General features: G+C 42.9%; 1 protein-coding gene across 1 annotated transcript in view; it reads right to left on the bottom strand.

Annotated features, from left to right (window-relative positions):
* Window positions 1–351: 351 nt before the first annotated feature.
* Window positions 352–17,109, bottom strand: part of LOC104253345 (gamma-aminobutyric acid type A receptor subunit rho2) — a 38,104-nt gene continuing 21,346 nt past the window's right edge. Inside the window, exons 3-9 of the mRNA XM_059830846.1 lie at window positions 16,890–16,957; window positions 13,141–13,364; window positions 9,041–9,123; window positions 7,304–7,444; window positions 6,907–7,059; window positions 4,350–4,546; window positions 352–660 (exon numbers count right to left, since the gene is read on the bottom strand). Of these exons, the coding sequence (XP_059686829.1) occupies window positions 352–660; window positions 4,350–4,546; window positions 6,907–7,059; window positions 7,304–7,444; window positions 9,041–9,123; window positions 13,141–13,364; window positions 16,890–16,957 (1,175 nt within the window). The remainder of the gene's footprint in view (window positions 661–4,349; window positions 4,547–6,906; window positions 7,060–7,303; window positions 7,445–9,040; window positions 9,124–13,140; window positions 13,365–16,889; window positions 16,958–17,109) is intronic.

The raw sequence follows: 17,109 nt of genomic DNA, 5'->3' as shown, positions 1-17,109 counted from the left end.
TGTCTCCAGTTGTCCATTGCACAGCAGGCACCACCAGCATGGCTGGCCCCAAATGAACATACAGCACCTTTTGGGGGAATGGTGAATACATATTGTCAAGTATGACAGACGACATGTGTCATAAAGCAAACAGGAGCTGGGGTGTGGGTTGGAAAGCAACCAGTGCAGCAGGTTCCTCTGTGATGCCTATGCACGGTGTTGCCCACTGGAGGATATGTCCTCCCTTTTATTCTCCAAAGAAGCAATAAAATAATCAGTTTTCTGGCTTTGCATCCAGATAGACTGAAAAAGAACCAACGAAAGAGAGTTTTGTAAATGTCTTCTGCTTCAGTCACTGCTCTGCCAGCATGCTTAGCTAAAGACAGACCAATATATCAAATTAAAAAATATATAGGTGCCTGGAAATATTAATCTTGAGTATTTATCAATTGCATGAGCGTTCTGGATGATGCGCAAGCCCACATGGCCCTTCAGGCCTCTCTTCCTTGATGAATTAGATTCATTGCTCATAGCTAAGTGCACAACCATCTTTTCTTGGTTTTCTTCCTCTGGGACCATCTGGTTTCTTGTATATCCTGCCAGGCTGTTGGCATCAGATTCACTGCAGTTTCCATCCAGCATCATAGTTTTTGAATGAGGTATTCCACACGTACATGGAAACTAGGAACATAAACAAGAAATATAGCTGAACACTGGAAAAATACATTAGCAACATAAATTATGCCTTTCTATTAAAAGACAGCTTGTAAACAGTTGAGCTTGAAATTTTAGTTGAGATCCTGTAAGTTTCTCTTTGAACAAAAAGATCACTTTTTTTTTTGCTTGTGTTCCAAAAGGAAGAGATGTCGTTTAGCTACACTGCTTGGACAAGCAGCTTCAGAGAAGATTAGAAAAATGCTTTAGCAGACACAAAAAACTGACCGAAAGGTTTTCTTAGCTAGCTCTGTTGAGCCTTGCTGTCTTGAGATTCCTTATTTTGCAGTTGTTGTGTTTATAAATACTTGAGGACAAGATGCAGTGTTATCTGTGGAAATGGCTTATCCAATACATGTTATGGAAAAAAAAGGGCCAAGTTCTGGTTTCACAGATACAAATGTTTTCTTTGTAAATCTGATTTTAAACTAAGGAGAGGACCAGTTAAAAGCCTAATGTAAAATCCCAGCTCTGTTGAAGTTAAGGTCAAAACTTGCATTGACTTCAGCAGCACCAGCATGCACCCACAAGTCTAAAAAAAACAATGAACACAGGTAGAATTTTGAATAGCAAATACTGTCTTCTACTCTTTAAAATATGCAGGGTTTCTGTCCCAGCAATATGGGTTATATATTTGTATGCAATGCAAATGGACACCAAAACCTCCTTTCTGCTAGGAGTTCCTGCCTCTGATTCCCCACAGCCTGCTTTCCTTACCCAATCACACTTTGCCCCCAATTCCCTCCTCCACCAACTTTGATGTGTGGGTTTTCCATGGACTTGTTTTCAAGGGTAAGTTCAGCTATAATAATTAAGTATATATACACAGAAATGTATATATCCTGAATATATAATATTCAGGATGCCACTAGAAAACTCTGCATTCAAGGTTTTTTCTTCAAATTATTTAACCAACAGATCACATTGCTTACTAAAATCCTGAAAATCAACTTAAGAATTGTTTTCTGTGTTCTAGTCATAACCAAATGATTTGGTATCAGCAGATTGTGTGCAGAAAAACATGACAAGTTTGTAGCCCATTTGCTCTACTTGTTAGACCCACCACTCCAGGCATTTTTTGGAGCACTCCATGGGTACAGCTAAACATCAGTTGGGTTTTAAGACATATTTTATACTAAGCAGGTGTACTTCAAAAAAAAAAAAACACAAAAAAACCACAGGGAAGAATTACATCAGGCTTTTTATCATCAACTGATGACAGGTCCGTGAGATGGTGGGTGGGTGGAAGGGAAAGCGGGTAATGGCAATAAGCTAATTGCTGCAGGACCCAGCAGAGAAAGAAATCCTGCAGACTTACTCTTAGCTCCCAAGTCAAATTACAGTTCCCATGGCTTCATGTACGTGTGATGACAGTCACCCCTAAGGACAAGAGAGCCTAGTGTACAAGAAACCCATGTTCACAGAGTCTTAAATTACACCCATCTTCACAAAGGCACATACATGCAGTAGTATGATACATAATTTCACCCTGCAGCAATTTTAGTCTGCACTAATAAATGAAACACTGCCAAAGAGCCTCCCTGGAGGCACGGGTGCTCAGCTGACAATACTATTAGAGTGTCAGAAATGTCTCTGGCCTGAATTTTGTCCAGGCCAACAAGCACCAAAAAAAATCCCATGTACGATTTGGGAATAAGCATGGGCCACGGACCACTTGCCACAGGCAGTTCACAGCAACCATTCCAATTTTGAGGGAAAGAAGATTTAGTTTTAGACACTCCTTGCCCATCAGCCTTGGTCCCAGGCACATTTAATTTCTTAATGTAGACATAACACAGAGCTCTTCTCTGGGCAGCCTAACATATTCGTATTAGGATTTTTGGGGTCTTTCACAGGGGAGCAGCACTGGCTAACAAGATCTACATTTACAGTGAGAAATGTCTCTTCTGATTCTTCAAGAGCACTCACCTACATTTTGCTGCAACCCCTCAAATAATGCTGTTTATTATCTCTGTTCCCATTACCACCGCTGGCGATTAATATTGTCACATGCTGAAGGCTGGATGGAATATTTTACCTTGTGTAGTAAAAAGGCATTTGCTGAATATAGAATTAAATGCACAAGACTCAATAAAGGGCAGATTTGTGACATAAATAATAAGCTATGCCATCATTGGATGTGGGAAAACATTCCTGAAAACTTAGCAGAACAGTTAACAAACCCTCTCAAGTTCATTTCATCCCTCCAATACAGTTGAAGAAAAAGGAGAGCGGGTTTTGCCTTTTAATAAAAAATACATGTTTATTCTAGGCAAATCGAACGTAGCAAGGATGATTTTTGTTATTTCCTGTGTACTGTCAAGATGCTGTCTTCTTTGGACATGGGAAGTCTGAGCAGGGCTGGCTAAAAGGCCACAGACCACTGCTCACACACAGCAAGTAAGACACATTTGACTTGCTGTTCTTGCACAAAGCACCTCTACCTTGTGTTGCAGAGAACTGCTGGGCCCTGGGTTGGGACTAGGATGGGGGCATAGATAAATCAAGATACTCAGGAGCTGTTCAAGTAGCTTTCCAGAATCACACTATTGTTGAGAAGGCCTTGGAGAGAGGTAAAATTTTGTCACAGGAGTCTGTTGAATTTATACCAATCACTTTTTAAAATGTATCTAACTGAATTTTTGATGAGATGTCAACTAGGAAAGGTACTGGGCTGATAGGTGGTCTTTTCTGTAGTGAAGGAAGTCATAGGAAGAAGTGCAAGGGGAAGAAAAGGACATGCAAAGCCAACACAGTAGTTCAGAGAGGGAAATGTCATGGTCAAATCATATGAAAGATGATGTCTGCATTGGCATTTCTGAAAGGCTGATACAAATTTCTCCAGGAGTCAAAGGCAGTAGGTGACCAATGTTACTTGTGAACTAATGGGACTTCCTAATGGGAGGAAAGAAGCTGTAAAACATGGTGACGTTCTGGGTGTGTGGGGACTGAAAAAATTTGGTCCCAAGCCTTAGTGTTCAAAAGGTGATGGTGTTTTGTTTAATTACAAAGAAGAAGGGCTTACAGGTCTGTAGGATAATTCAGGCTGGAAGGGACCTCAAGGAGGTCTCTGGTCCTATCTCCTGCTCACAGCAGGGCCAGGCTGCTCAGGGCTGTACCTGGTCAGGTCTTGAAAAACTCCAAGGATGCAGGATAAGACCTTTCATAGCACGTTAAAAAGTACAAGCATAAACTTGGCTGACTGTTGTTTGTGTTTGGTAATGGGGAACAACTCCACTATTACATGCATTGAATCCAGTTTCCAGAGTAAAGCTGACTGTAGAGGGAGGAAATGAATTTGCTCCCAATAACATCTTTAGCTTAAAAATATAGCAACTGTGGCAGCTGCAGTGAAGTATCAGAACTGATACTTTCCCTTCTGTCATCCCCACACAGTTCCAGGTTACAGTCTTCCCCAGTTCAGATCACATTCTCCTCTTCTCTGATGTTTCTATGAAGACCCATGAGACCAACTCCTGTTTTTCTGATGCTAGCAATTCAGCCTGAGGTGGAGCAGTCTAAACAGATCCAATTATACATACTTGGATGTCGGTGTTTTCCCATTTATAGACACAAAGCAGTCAATACAAAGACCAGATCAGCTGGAAAAAAAAAAAAAGGAATAAATGGATGAACAAAACACAAGTTTTTCTCACCCTGTCCCTGAGTTTCCTCTCCTTCCGCTCTTGCACCGTAGTCAGGTAATTCACTGCTGCGTATTCCAGCACCGAGAGAAAGACAAACACAAAACTGACCCACAGGTAAATGTCCACTGCTTTGATGTAGGAAACACGAGGCATGGAGGCGTTCACCCCAGTGATGATTGTGGACATGGTCAGCACGGTGGTTATCCCTAGAAAAAAACAAGAGAAATAAATGTTACTGACTGATACAGTCCATAAGGCTTTTGTCTCAAGAAAAACAGAAATTATACTCTGCATGATGCTCTAAAAGATGTTAGATATAAAATAAATTTGTGATAAGTATCTCTCCTGCCAATGCAGAACTGTTCCACCACCTTCACTTCTGTGCGCATGATGGGTTTAGTTTTGAGGAGCAACGGGGCAGCCATCATTTTGCTGGGAACAACATTTAATTCCCTCCTTAACCTCTAGGGTTTTAACACAGGACAAGAGGAGATGGCCTCAAGTTGCGGCAGCGGAGGTTCAGGCTGGATATTAGGAAAAATTTCTTTCCTGAGAGAGTGGTGAAACACTGGAATAAGCTGCCCAGGGAAGTGGTGGAGTCACCATCGCTGGAGGCGTTCAAGGAATGTGTGGACGTGGCATTGTGGGACATGGTTTAATGGGCATGGTGGTGTTAGTTGATGGTTGGACTTCATGATTTTACAGGTCTTTTCCAACCGTAGTGATTCTGTGATTCTGTGAACACAGTGCTTAGAGTCAGGTCTGCTAAAACCAGTGGTGACAAGGACTCTTGTTTCCTAGCTGTACCAATCCGTGTTACAGGTATTGCCAGAAAGCAACCTAGTATTGACTTTTGGTCACAGCTAAAGAGGATTTGCTCTAAATCACTGATCTTAAAAGGGACATGCATTAATGACAAAATGTTTTGCATGAAACAATGCAAAAGAAAGGCTTTATGTTTTTACCTCTAGGAATATTTTTCTACAGTTCAGGCTGTGGGAATCAAAAAGCTTTGAACAACAAGCATTGTATTTTATATATATATAGATGTGTACATGTGTATGTGTTTATAAACATATATGTATGCATTTATGTTTATATACATATATGTGTGTGTGAATACGTATATATATACACATGTGTATGTGTATATATATATTTAGACAGGTATAGATTAAATCCTGCAAAATATTGTATACTTTGTTTGGATCGCCATGGAGCGAAAAATATTTACAAGTTCCCAAAGCCACTTAAATAGAGAAAACAGAACCAAAAAACATTCATAGCTACTTCAGCCATTTGAAAAGTGACCACTGTAAACACAGTTACCGTTGTTCACTTTTCATCAGGATCTAATTTTTTTAAAATAATATCCACTGAACACATTTCTTTCAGTGGAGCAGACTCTCGACTGCCTCTTCTCATGTTTGCTGCAGTGCATAGCTCTCTAAGTGAGACAAACTTGTGGACATAAAATACTGGTTTTATACTTTCAGTATTGGAAGCCTTACATATTAACATTCAGAGATTTTTCCTATTACGTTTTTGCCTTCCTCTGACCTGTGCGTGGAGTGATAAATAAATGGGCTCTTTTTATGCTTAGCTGAAAGAACTTCCTCCAGTCCTGACATAGACAAAGCTCCTCCTGACCGGTTTTAGATGTCCAGAGAGGCAGATTGGTGTGCGCAGGATTTTCAAGCAGCTCCTTCTTCGCTTTCCCACTCCCTCAAATGAGAGACCTCCCTACCCCAGAAACGTTGGACCCTCAGTGCGAGACATCCTTGGGAGAGGAGAAACCCAAGCTCCACCTCAGCTTGGGGCTGGTAGCCTCTCATCCTCAGCACTGCAGATGTGAAAGGAAAGCCACATTCCCTTCACTGCTCTGCTGTTGTCTGAGGCCTGACATTACGGAGATGCCCTGAGTGTCCCCAGAGGCACACCAGATGGAGGGACACCTAAGTCTGCAGGTGCTGATAGGACTAGATCCCCTGCTGCCTTTCTTTCCCATCTTTGTGAAGATGTGCCACATCGGCACCCTCCAGGCAGCCTGGAGAAAGCCACTGGCCACAGCACCAGTGCCAGCTGGTTGGGAAGACACACGCCTGGCCTGGGACACCCACCACGGCAGCTGGGACATGGCAGGATCCTGCTCATAAAAGGCACTCTTGAAAATTGTAACAGAAGCCTTTAACTCCCTGTAGGTGCCTAAACTCCTGTGAAACTCTACCCTCACCGATGGCAATGCGTGTCTCAGAACTGCAGGACTGGACAACAGGGAAAAATCTTGATTCATTGACTCATAAATACTGAAACCTCTCTTCTCTACCCAACTTCATTTCTGAAGCCACAGCCCTTTCTGTCCTGAGCTAAGTATAGATCAGGAGGACTGCTTAGTGATGAAGGACTTAAGAAAAACTGCAAGTTTTACATTATATTAATCATTAGATAAAACAAACATTTGTTTGCCCAGTATCTTTGACCATCAGAACGAACAGTTCCCTTTCCTGCCAAAACTTTCATGTTCAAAGATTTTCACGCAGTCATGGCTTGTTGCAGTTGCTCTCACCCAAAGACACTCTGGCAGGAACTGCTCGGCGATCGATCCAGAAGGACACCCAGGACAACATGACCATGAGGGTGGCGGGGAAGTAGGTTTGGAGCAAGAAGAAGAAGATGTGTCGGCGTAAAGTGAAGTTTATGTAGAGGCGATTGTACCAACCTTTGGGAGAGGAGGAAAGCCAGAATCAGTGAGAACAGCCTGGATGGTAGGCACAGAGAGACAAGGTCTTTCTTTTGATTTTTTATTTCTGAAGAGTAGTGAAAAGAGAAGCTGATCTTTCAAAACATGTATTGTCCAGACCATGGAGACTACATTTCAGTGACATATAATCCCAAGAGCTCTCTCACAAGTAGTTAATACAGCATTAGCTTTAGCAATAGCATTAAATCAGAAAAGGCCATACCTGTGCTACTGTAGAAAGCCAGTCTGGATGTAGTGTGGAATTTTTGTATCAAAAACTGAGACAAAGAAATCTTTTCGTCGGTTTTCAGAGAATCATTCCCATTTTTCCAATACAGCATCAGATCTTCATCAGTGTAAGCATCTTAGGGAAAGAAGAAACATGATGTGATGTGACTTTAGCTTGGAGGGCAAGCAAAAGTTAATAGATCCAGGCAAAATTAACAAACATAATCTTTGGCATGAAGTAATGCTACACATAAGTTTGCTAACCACAGCGAGTTAAAAAGAACTTGCCATATGACATACCATGACAATAACAACAACGACAAAAAAATCCAGGTCATCCTGATTCAGGGAAACACATCCTCATTTTACTCCACACTGATGAAATGACAGCTAGAATGGTACTTTTCTGAGCATCACATACCAAAAACCATAGACAGGTAATTGCTAATTGATAAGAATAACTCAGGAAATAGTCATGGGTAAAACGCCTGAATTTAAAGGAAGGAGGAAACACAGACACCTCAATCTATCTTAGAATGATAAAAGCAAAAGTGACAGGTGTGATTGGAAGCAAAAGCCTAGAAATATTTGAAGACTGTAAATGAAAAACTTTAACAATCAGTTAGTGCACTAGGTAGCAGGAATGGGGAATGAAAAAAGGGTTATCAAGATGGCCAGGGGGCTGGAGCACATGACGTAAGATAAGAGGCTGTGGAAGCTGGGTTTGTTCAGATGGAGAAGAGGAGTCTGTGGTGGCATCCTACTGCTGCCCTATTGGGTGTCATACAGAAGATGGAGACAGGCTTTTCTCAGACTCTTCTCTGAGATGCAGAGTGAAAGGACAAGAGGAAAGTGATGCAAGCTGCAGCAAGGGTTTTTTTTTCCAGGCAGGTAAAAGGAAACTTTTTCAGGATGAGGGCTGTCAAACATTTCAATAGGTTGCACAGAAAATTTGTGGAGCTACTATTACCTTGGAGATGTTAAAACCCAACTGGACACAACCCTGAGCAACCCACTCTAAAGCTCCCTGCTCTGAGCAGGGTGTTGGAGCAGCTGACCTCAAGACCAACCTAAAACTCTGCCCAATATAAATTACCCTATGATTCTGTGATTCTGTTGTTTGTAGAGGAAAATTTCAGTTAAATAGCTGGGAGGACCTCAAAACAATTAGATGTTAGTCTTGGAACACCCTGGAGAACATTTACAGAACAGTCATGAAAATCTTACTGTTCGAATCAATTTCTCTGCAGAATAACCCCTTCCCAAAGAAGCTGAGCCTGTCACAGTGTTTGCAAGATCAGGATTATGTCATACTTAAACCACATTGGCGATGAAATTTAGAGAAAATTAATGATCATTATACTCAACTTTTTACTGTGACACTTGAAAACACGACCTTCCTGTCAGAAGCAATGAACAGAGCAAAACTTCTCCCCCAGATTTCTCATCAGCAAGCTGCTGAGAACCAGTATATGTTGAACATTTTTGTTGATTCTTTTTTTGAAAGTGCTATCTACTAAAATTCATACAAGGACGCTTTACTTGCAAATTCCCCTGTCTTGCAGCATAAGGGCTAGATATACAGCACAATAAGTCCGTAGAAAGACTCACAGTAACTCTGATGAATGTTTTTTTGGGGCTCTAAAATAGACTGTAATCTGAAATGTGTCCAGTCTATGTGTGTGCAGCCAGCCATAGAGCATGTCTAGCTAGAAACACAGGTACAACGTACAGCTTTCCAGCTCCAGAGAACATGTCTGAGAGTCCAGGGGGAAGCGGCTGAAGTCCATGTTACACATTGCTGTCACTGTGATCCTAGAAGTCGAAAATGAGAAAGGTTGGTTTCTATGAGGAGCAATAAGGGGAGAATATTAACACAGATAAATCATTCTGGAGCTTTAAAGGCAGCAATTATGCATAATGTTAGCATAATATCCCCAGGAAAATGCCTACCAATTCTTCAAGTCCAGGTGAGATGGATTATATACAGACACTCCAGAGGAAGCTGTAATTTCAGTATCTATCAGGGAACTAAAGTACTATCTTGGACATTACAGTAATACTAATGTCAGTACGGATGCTTCCACCATGCTTTATATCCAACTATTTCCCTACAAGACAACAACATAAAATAACTTCAACATTTACATTTGAAGGTTGCCTTATGTCCAGTTTGATTAAGGTTTCTTCATTTTCCCTGTTGCTCAGTTCCCTCCATAGTCACCCCAACAATGCCCCACACCTGAGGAACATGACCAACCTTATTGCAAGCCAGAAAATTCATCCGGTATGTACATTATTAAGGCAAAAGCAGTTTATTTCAGTCCTCGATCAAATTATTTTAATCTGGGGGCTGTATTTCTGGGGCGGGGGGTGTAAAATGGGTGTAGCTGTTTTTCAACAACTGAGATTTGCCTCTGTTAAGTTCGTGTCTTAGCTAAAGAGCTGCAGCAATCACAGCTCCCTTTTTTAACTGATTCCAGTTGTGCACAACATTATGTAACAAGTCTTCCAGTAGGTCACTGAACTTTCTCTTGTGGACAGATTTGCAGTGGAGCTCCCGATTTAGTAGGGGCAAATCAGCTGTGAGTCATCATTTCAGAGGCTGACTTATGTTGGCCGTGACCATTTTCTAGATTCATTGCAGATGTTGATAAAGAACTTTTCTTCTGTTCAAGGGATTGTGATCCAAATCCTACTCTGACCTACACACTCATCGCCCCTGAAAAGCACACACTGTTCATTTTGACTATGAAACTAGAGCAGAATTTTGCCATATGACCTAAACTTAAAGAAGCTTTTTGGGGATATGCTCCAGAAGGTATATTGTAGCAATGGCCTCCCATAGTTGTGTGTAGCATTTAAACAGTGCATAACTCAGTCTTGTTACAATGTGCTATTTTCTTTCCTCAGGGTCGCCTAAACTGTGACACAACCTGTGGTCATTAACAGTTTGTTAGTCTGGGGCAGCACGGAAACTCAGCTTGTTGATAAGATATTCCTCAACTAAAGCCCAGTGCCAACCCCATGCAGATATCTCAAGACATCTTGAGATATCTTGGAGGACATTTCCAATGCCACTGGACACCCACACTTGGGCAGCTGGATCACGTTCTGAGTGTCCTAAAAACCACCAGGCCCCAAAATAATGCAGATTCTTGTTCTCCTTGGATTTTATGAATCAAATTATCCATTTAACTCTTGTGCAGTCAGCGGTGGTTACTCACACCTTCTCTCTCATGGGGTAACATTAAAAAGTCACATCACCTCCTCTACAGCTCACAGAAACCTTTGAAAGTAAAAACTCTGCATGTGGGCAAATAAGCAGAGCTAATGTTTCCCATTAAAAGTACTTGTTCCTTCATTTTGGCTGTTGATCGCTGCTAACTAGTGGCGTGATGCCGGCTTCAGTGCACAAGAACTGCAGGACATGAGCAATGGAAATCAATATTCAGCTACAATTTGTAGATAAGGTCTCTACCCTCCTCCTGCTCTTCTCCCCTCGGTGCTGACCCAAGCTTACACCTAACCGCTTTCTTTATTTTTATTTCTCCTTCTTGTCTCTCCTGTTGTATGGCACCTTCATACTGGCACTTCCAGTTCTAATAAAATAGACAGTGTCTTTAGGTGCTTAGTTAAAATGTGAGTAATCAGACCTTTCATTAAATAAATGGATTTATTAAATGGGTTCAGAACAGGGAAAGTATTCCTAAATGTTTGGTCAAGATGGGATTTTCATCACTAAAACAAAGCAAAATGAAGTGGCCATATGGTGCACACTCTCCTTACAGATGCATGCATATATTTCTTTGTGGTTTTAATAATTTTTCCAGGTTTTTTTTAAATAAATTCAGTAGAATTCTATTTGGACTATGAAACCATTGAACTTTAGAGCCCCCTGGTCCCGTGGGAAATTGTCCCGCTTGGGACGATATCACCCACTATGCTCATTCTTCAAAGAGAAATAGCCTCCTGAATCAAACTTTATAAAAAACCTTTCCTTGTTTTTGAAAATTGCTTTACCATAGCTGAAGTGAATAAGTTCCAGAAAGATCCTAGAACAGAAATGATTGTGCTACAAAACATTCAAAGGTCACTGTACACTGAGAGCACGTTTTCTGTCCTGGAGAATTGTTCTTTTGTCTGAGCTGTCAAGCTTTTCTCCTCTGGGGGTGTATTTTTCTCTGCATCTCTTTTTGCATTCTGCTGGGATGCTGATGTGAGCAGCCATAAAGGTGGCCTGGTTAGAAGGGGAAAATTACTGAGTAAAAGAAAATGTCCACTGAAAAATACTGACAGAGAAAGACCTGCCAGCCTGGGAAGCTGCAGCATCCTTGAGAAGCACAGCTGGCCTCTTTGAAGTGAAGCTGGGTACCTAGAAACCTGAGACATCCCGAGATATTATCGATAAGTGCAAAACCAAGGGACTGTAACGGCAACTTATTGTCTGAAAAGGTGGAAAACAGTCTGGAAAATAAAAATTGGTCTGAAAGGACAAAAAATATCATCATCTATTGGCCATTCCATGTGAAAAACAGAAATCAACAGCACCTATTGGCTGCTCAAAGTGGTGGTGTCCTACACCCTCTTATGTCTCTATGATATAAGGGGGACTTAATTTTTATCCAAAATGGAGCCTCTCTCTCTGAGAACTTCCCGTGCTGCACGTACTTTTCCATTCCTAAACAGGTTGAATTCACTGCATGAACTTTCTACCAGCTCTTGGACTCTTATTGAGGACGCCCGGCTGACTCCAGACTGTGTGATGCAGAGCATCTCTGAAGTGAGACTCTGTCTATTGTCTCATTGGTCCCCTTCTGGGCCCACTTTTGGGGTTGTTTCAGTTTGTCCTCCCACCCGTGGGATGATTTGGTTAACTTGATGATGGTATCACTTGATACCAGTATTATACATCCATATAAGCAATCGACCTTAAGTATAACTGCTGTGATATTGTTGATGAGTTGCTCCACTAATGGTAAGTTTGTAGTAACCTGTAATAGTATATACCTACTTGGTTATTGCTGTTATTGGCTGTTGCTATATGATTGATTGATACTATATTATTGATAGCTGATAACAATTTGTAATAGCATAATATATATATATTCACTTTATTAACCATAGGTATACTAGTTAGGGTGAGTTTGTGATAGTTTACTTGCTAGTGGTGTTTTTTATGGTATTTCTGGAATCTGTAATAAGGTAGAGAAGTTTAGAGGATAAAGCCTCCATGTCCCTGTGTATTACAGAATCCTGCAAACCCACAGTCACAATCTCCGTACAGCCACAGGTCGGGTAACCCTTTAGGTCATGACAGATGTGCCTCAGGATTCTTACAGCCAACAAACCTGCTAGAAAATCAGGGACTACAGGGTGTCTTTAATGCTGCCATTTCAGCTTCACTAAACTTAAACCTTTACATCAACATGCAAATGCCAACAACAACAAAAAAAAAGAAACAAAAAAGTTTTTCTAGACAAACACGAAGCAAAATAGGATAATTATAAAGGTCACCATCTGGTATATCAGCAGCTTCCAGTTTAATCACACACTGACCCCGGGACGCACATTCCCGCTCGACTAAGCCCTCCTCTGACTGCAAAGAGTTAGGGGAATGCTTCCCCGGGGAGGAGATTATCCTATTACTGCCCACAGCATGGTTTCTGCAAAGCATCTTGTACTGGGCATGCTGGAAACAGGGCTCTGCATCAGTGGCGGGAGTAGCAGGGTTGGCAGTAGCAGTCCTGGCAGTCATCAAAGCCATGCCAGGAGGAAAATTAACAGTGGAGCCCTGGGGGAAGCTCAGGAGCAGCAGGGCTGCACCGCTACCTCATGCTGTAGAGCACATGACCGTCAGGGAACACTCGCAGCATGATGTTGTCCGTGGTGGTATCGTGAATGAAGGACCTTTTGGAGTGCACGAAGAAGACGTCAGGGACCCAGATCTTCTTCACCAGCCTGCCGTCAAAGGTCATACTCTTGTTGGTGGTGCTGGGAAACGAGAGACGCTCATCCTTCCAGTAGTGCCTTAAGTACAGAGTCATAGTGAAATCCTTCATGAAAAAGGAAGAAAACCAGAGAAAGGTCTGTCAGTGTTGCTTTTTACACCTAAGAAACACCAGAGAGAAAACTCACTCCTACCAGGCGGATGAAATCCCTCCCCTCTCAACTCCTGTTTCTTCCCTAGACCAATGCTCCTTGTGAATAGATTTTCCTGACAAAATAGTTTCAGCTAAAATAGAACATAAGTCCCCAATCAATGGATTACAGTACTCAGCAATGGTCAGTCCTAAAAGGGATATAAATATGCCCCGAGAGAAGCACTGCCCTGCAGAAATGATTCTCAATCCTGGCAAAATGATCTTGAAGGACTATGGTATCAATAGCATGTTCAAGAAGAAAAACTTTCAAAATTAGCTTAACGGCCAGGCTAAACACCAAGCAATTTATCCCCAAAAGAACTAAATCGTTGCAAACAGCAACCAAGTGAGGGAACTGTTTTTCCTACTGCACAAGTGTATAAATAAAGCTCTCTTTTAAGCTCGCTGAGGGGGCAGGAGCTTCAGTCACAGAAAGAAAAACATCTGTTTGTTGATCCCAACCTGGCAGCTGCTGCTTTCAGAACTGAATCTACTCTCTCATGCTGAGAGATCAAATACACTTGTTTTCTTTATATTCTCAATTAAGTGAGTGGTTACGGGAGCCGCAGCTGCCAAGCCCAGGCAGGCAGCAACACAGGCTGCGATCTCTTCCTAACCACTCGGCAACTGCTTTCTAAAACCACCACCACCACCTCATTTTTGCGTTGCCGATGACAAACCATCGGTTAACCTGACTCTCCGTTTCAAAGGGCTGTGCTGGCAAAGTCTCGCATTGCCAATAGGTTTTTCATGAATTTGACAAAGAAGGCTCCAGTGCCAGCCCTTGCCTTGCTGCCCTGCATGGGGCAGAGCTGGCCGGACACCTCCCTCTCTGAGGATGGCAGAGACCTGCTGGAGGGACGCTTCTGCTCACCCACCTGCAGGTCCCCACCTTGGCAAACTGGTCCCAACCTCCATCCCTGCTCCCCCCAGGGATGCTGCCAGCTCCTGTTCCCTACTGGACACTGGACACCTTCCCCTTACAGCTACAGCCCCAGAGAAACACTTCCAGCGACTGCTGCTACTCGCAGGGCTTAGGTTGCAACCTGCCTGGAGAAGCCAACCTCAGGGGCTGGAGGAGGAAAGCACATCAGCTTGACCAGAGCTGGGGAAAAGGAAAGCAAGGAAGAGGCATAACTGATGATTCCTTAGGAGTCAGTACCATTTACACCAGAAGGAAAAAAGAGGTAAAAATGAGCCTGGCTATTCAGGGTCACCAGCCCTGGGAGCACAGGCAGAAAGGGACTGATGTGGCATCAGCCAGGCACCCCCAACGTGACTTACAGCCGCCATGGGGGGGGCGCAGAGACTGCCGGCAGGGACAGGGCGGGAAGGGCCACACCGCTTCCCAAGTGTGGCCCTTTTCCCATCCCACCAGACGGGAGCCCTCTCCTCTCCCACCTTCAGCACCCTTCTCTCTCCAAACAGGCCTCCAATGGCCAACACACAGGGCACCATGTGCTGCAAACATCAAGCCCAAGTGGCAGCTGATGACAGCTTCTAAGTACAAAATCCAACTTACGGATGTTTTCTTGTGGCGTGAGTCAAATAAGGCAGTTTGCAATCACTGACAGCTTGTTCCTTTCTGACCAGCACACACGCTAGTTACAAACTGAGAAAAGGGGTTTATTTCACCACTCATGAGTAGGAAAATCCCTTAGGAAACAAGTTTTACGATGAACTGAGAGAATGATAGTACCTGTCAGAAGCACAACAAATGAGCATACACAAGTGCCTCACTTTTGGCAGCACACTTCATGTTTGTGCCATGCTCCAGGCAGCCTTGAGAGCATCCCCCGCCAGCACACACAGCAGCAGCCAGCTTTGGTCTGGTGCTTCTTTGGGGCACCAGATGCCTGCTGAAGCAGCAGTAGGTAAAGGCTTCCTGGCCGAGGGTACCCAACTTCTAAGGCCGCTAACCCTTCAGAGCAGCTTGAAACAAGCCCTGCCTGCAGTTCTGCCCTGCCTGCATCTCTGCCCTGCCTGCAGTGGGGAGACGAGAAGGGCACCCTGGTGCAAGCACAGCCAACCCGGCTCCCTTGGCCGTGCAGACAGCTTAGTGCCTGCTCTCCTCTCCGCCAACACCCACGCTGGGACAAACTGCTGGAAAAACAAACCAACATAACCCAGACTGACCTGGGAGACCGTTCTTCTACCCCAAATGCAAATCAGCAACTGCTGTGGAAAGTACTTGTCCTGCGCTGAGAAAATAGGACTGCGGAGCTATCAACAGCAAAGGGAGTGAACTGACCTCAAAGCTTTCTGACAGGCAAGATTTTTGTCGAAATCAGATGCTCTGACAGAAAGCATTGCAAGTTATTTACTTGCACTAATTAGGTCTCTTTGCTGCTATGACATTGTCTTGATATATTAGAGCCCCAAGTCTCCTTGTGACAGCCATTTCTTGCACTGACAGCTCCTTCCCACATGCTTCACTGCACGCATCTCCCCAGACCTTCCCTTTCAATATCCAGGCAGGCAAGCTCCCTTGTTTTAGAGAAGATGTAATTGCACCACAGTGAAAACCAATCAACCTAAAGCTCTTCCTTTAAGTCTTCACGTTTTGTCTAGACCAGAGAAGGTACCCAAGAACAGGGAGGAAAAGGCAGATGCAGGAAGGAACCAAGAAGCTTCCTTTTCTCCTCTATGTTCCCCTTTCTACTTCTCTTTCCAGTGTTTTGATTCCGTTTCCTATAGCAAAAAAAACCCCAACCAAACGGGAAAATGCATGTGAACACTCCTTTTGCTGGGAACACCGTGAAACCTGTTGAGGGTTAACAACTGCATATATTTCTTTCTCTTTTTTAATTAATAAAAAAATAAAGATACTAAATCACAGCTGAACTTGGTGCAAATTTCCTGAACAGCATCATCAGTGACTGAAAGACTATTCCCCCACACCAAATTCCACTTTGGCAGAGGCAGTTCAGGCTCCCCCTGGCATTTCCCACTCAGGTGCCTCAGTGAGGTTACTCCCAGTAATGAAGAAGCAGGAGCAGCTCCTTCTCAGTTACGTTGCCAACTTAATTTTCTAATGCATCTCCCAGAATCACGCATTTAAAACCAATGGACTCAATGGTTCCCTGAGGAAGAAAAACTCTTGCAGTAAGCGCGGCTTATGTGAACTTCACCATATACCTTCAAACCTTCGTACACAGCTGTTTAGATTTTTGGATGCAATAGATCCTTCATAGCACTGATTATTCTCCCATTTAAGGTCCCTTTTTCCTTCATACTTTTAATCTTTATTTGAAGATACAGACATAAGCCTTTGATCACCTGGTTTTATCAAGTCTTTAGTTCTGAATATCAGCCTCTTCGAATTTGCCAAACGCTGCCGTTACTTTCATCTGACCAATAATTTGAAAACCATAGGTTTCAACTGAGAGGGACTTTTTATGACTAGGAATAATTGAGGCTTAAAAGAGGATTACATACCATGTCAACCTCAGAAATACTGTCCAAGCTTTCAACTTGCACATCCACTCCAACAGGAATTGCAGGGCCTGTAGGAGGATGAGATTTAGATATGTAAATAACTGTTCTTTTATACCATCTGCATTTAATTAGCACTATAAGGTAGCATGCAAAACATTTCTGAGCTTATGTTATACTTTTCTTTCCATGATTCTTCACGAGGGGGCTGGGGGAAGAGTCA

The sequence above is a fragment of the Gavia stellata genome, chromosome 2 (assembly GCF_030936135.1).
Source record: "Gavia stellata isolate bGavSte3 chromosome 2, bGavSte3.hap2, whole genome shotgun sequence".
Lineage (NCBI taxonomy): Eukaryota > Metazoa > Chordata > Aves > Gaviiformes > Gaviidae > Gavia > Gavia stellata.
Note: the sequence above shows the minus strand (reverse complement) of the source record. Positions and strands in the feature narration are given on the sequence as shown.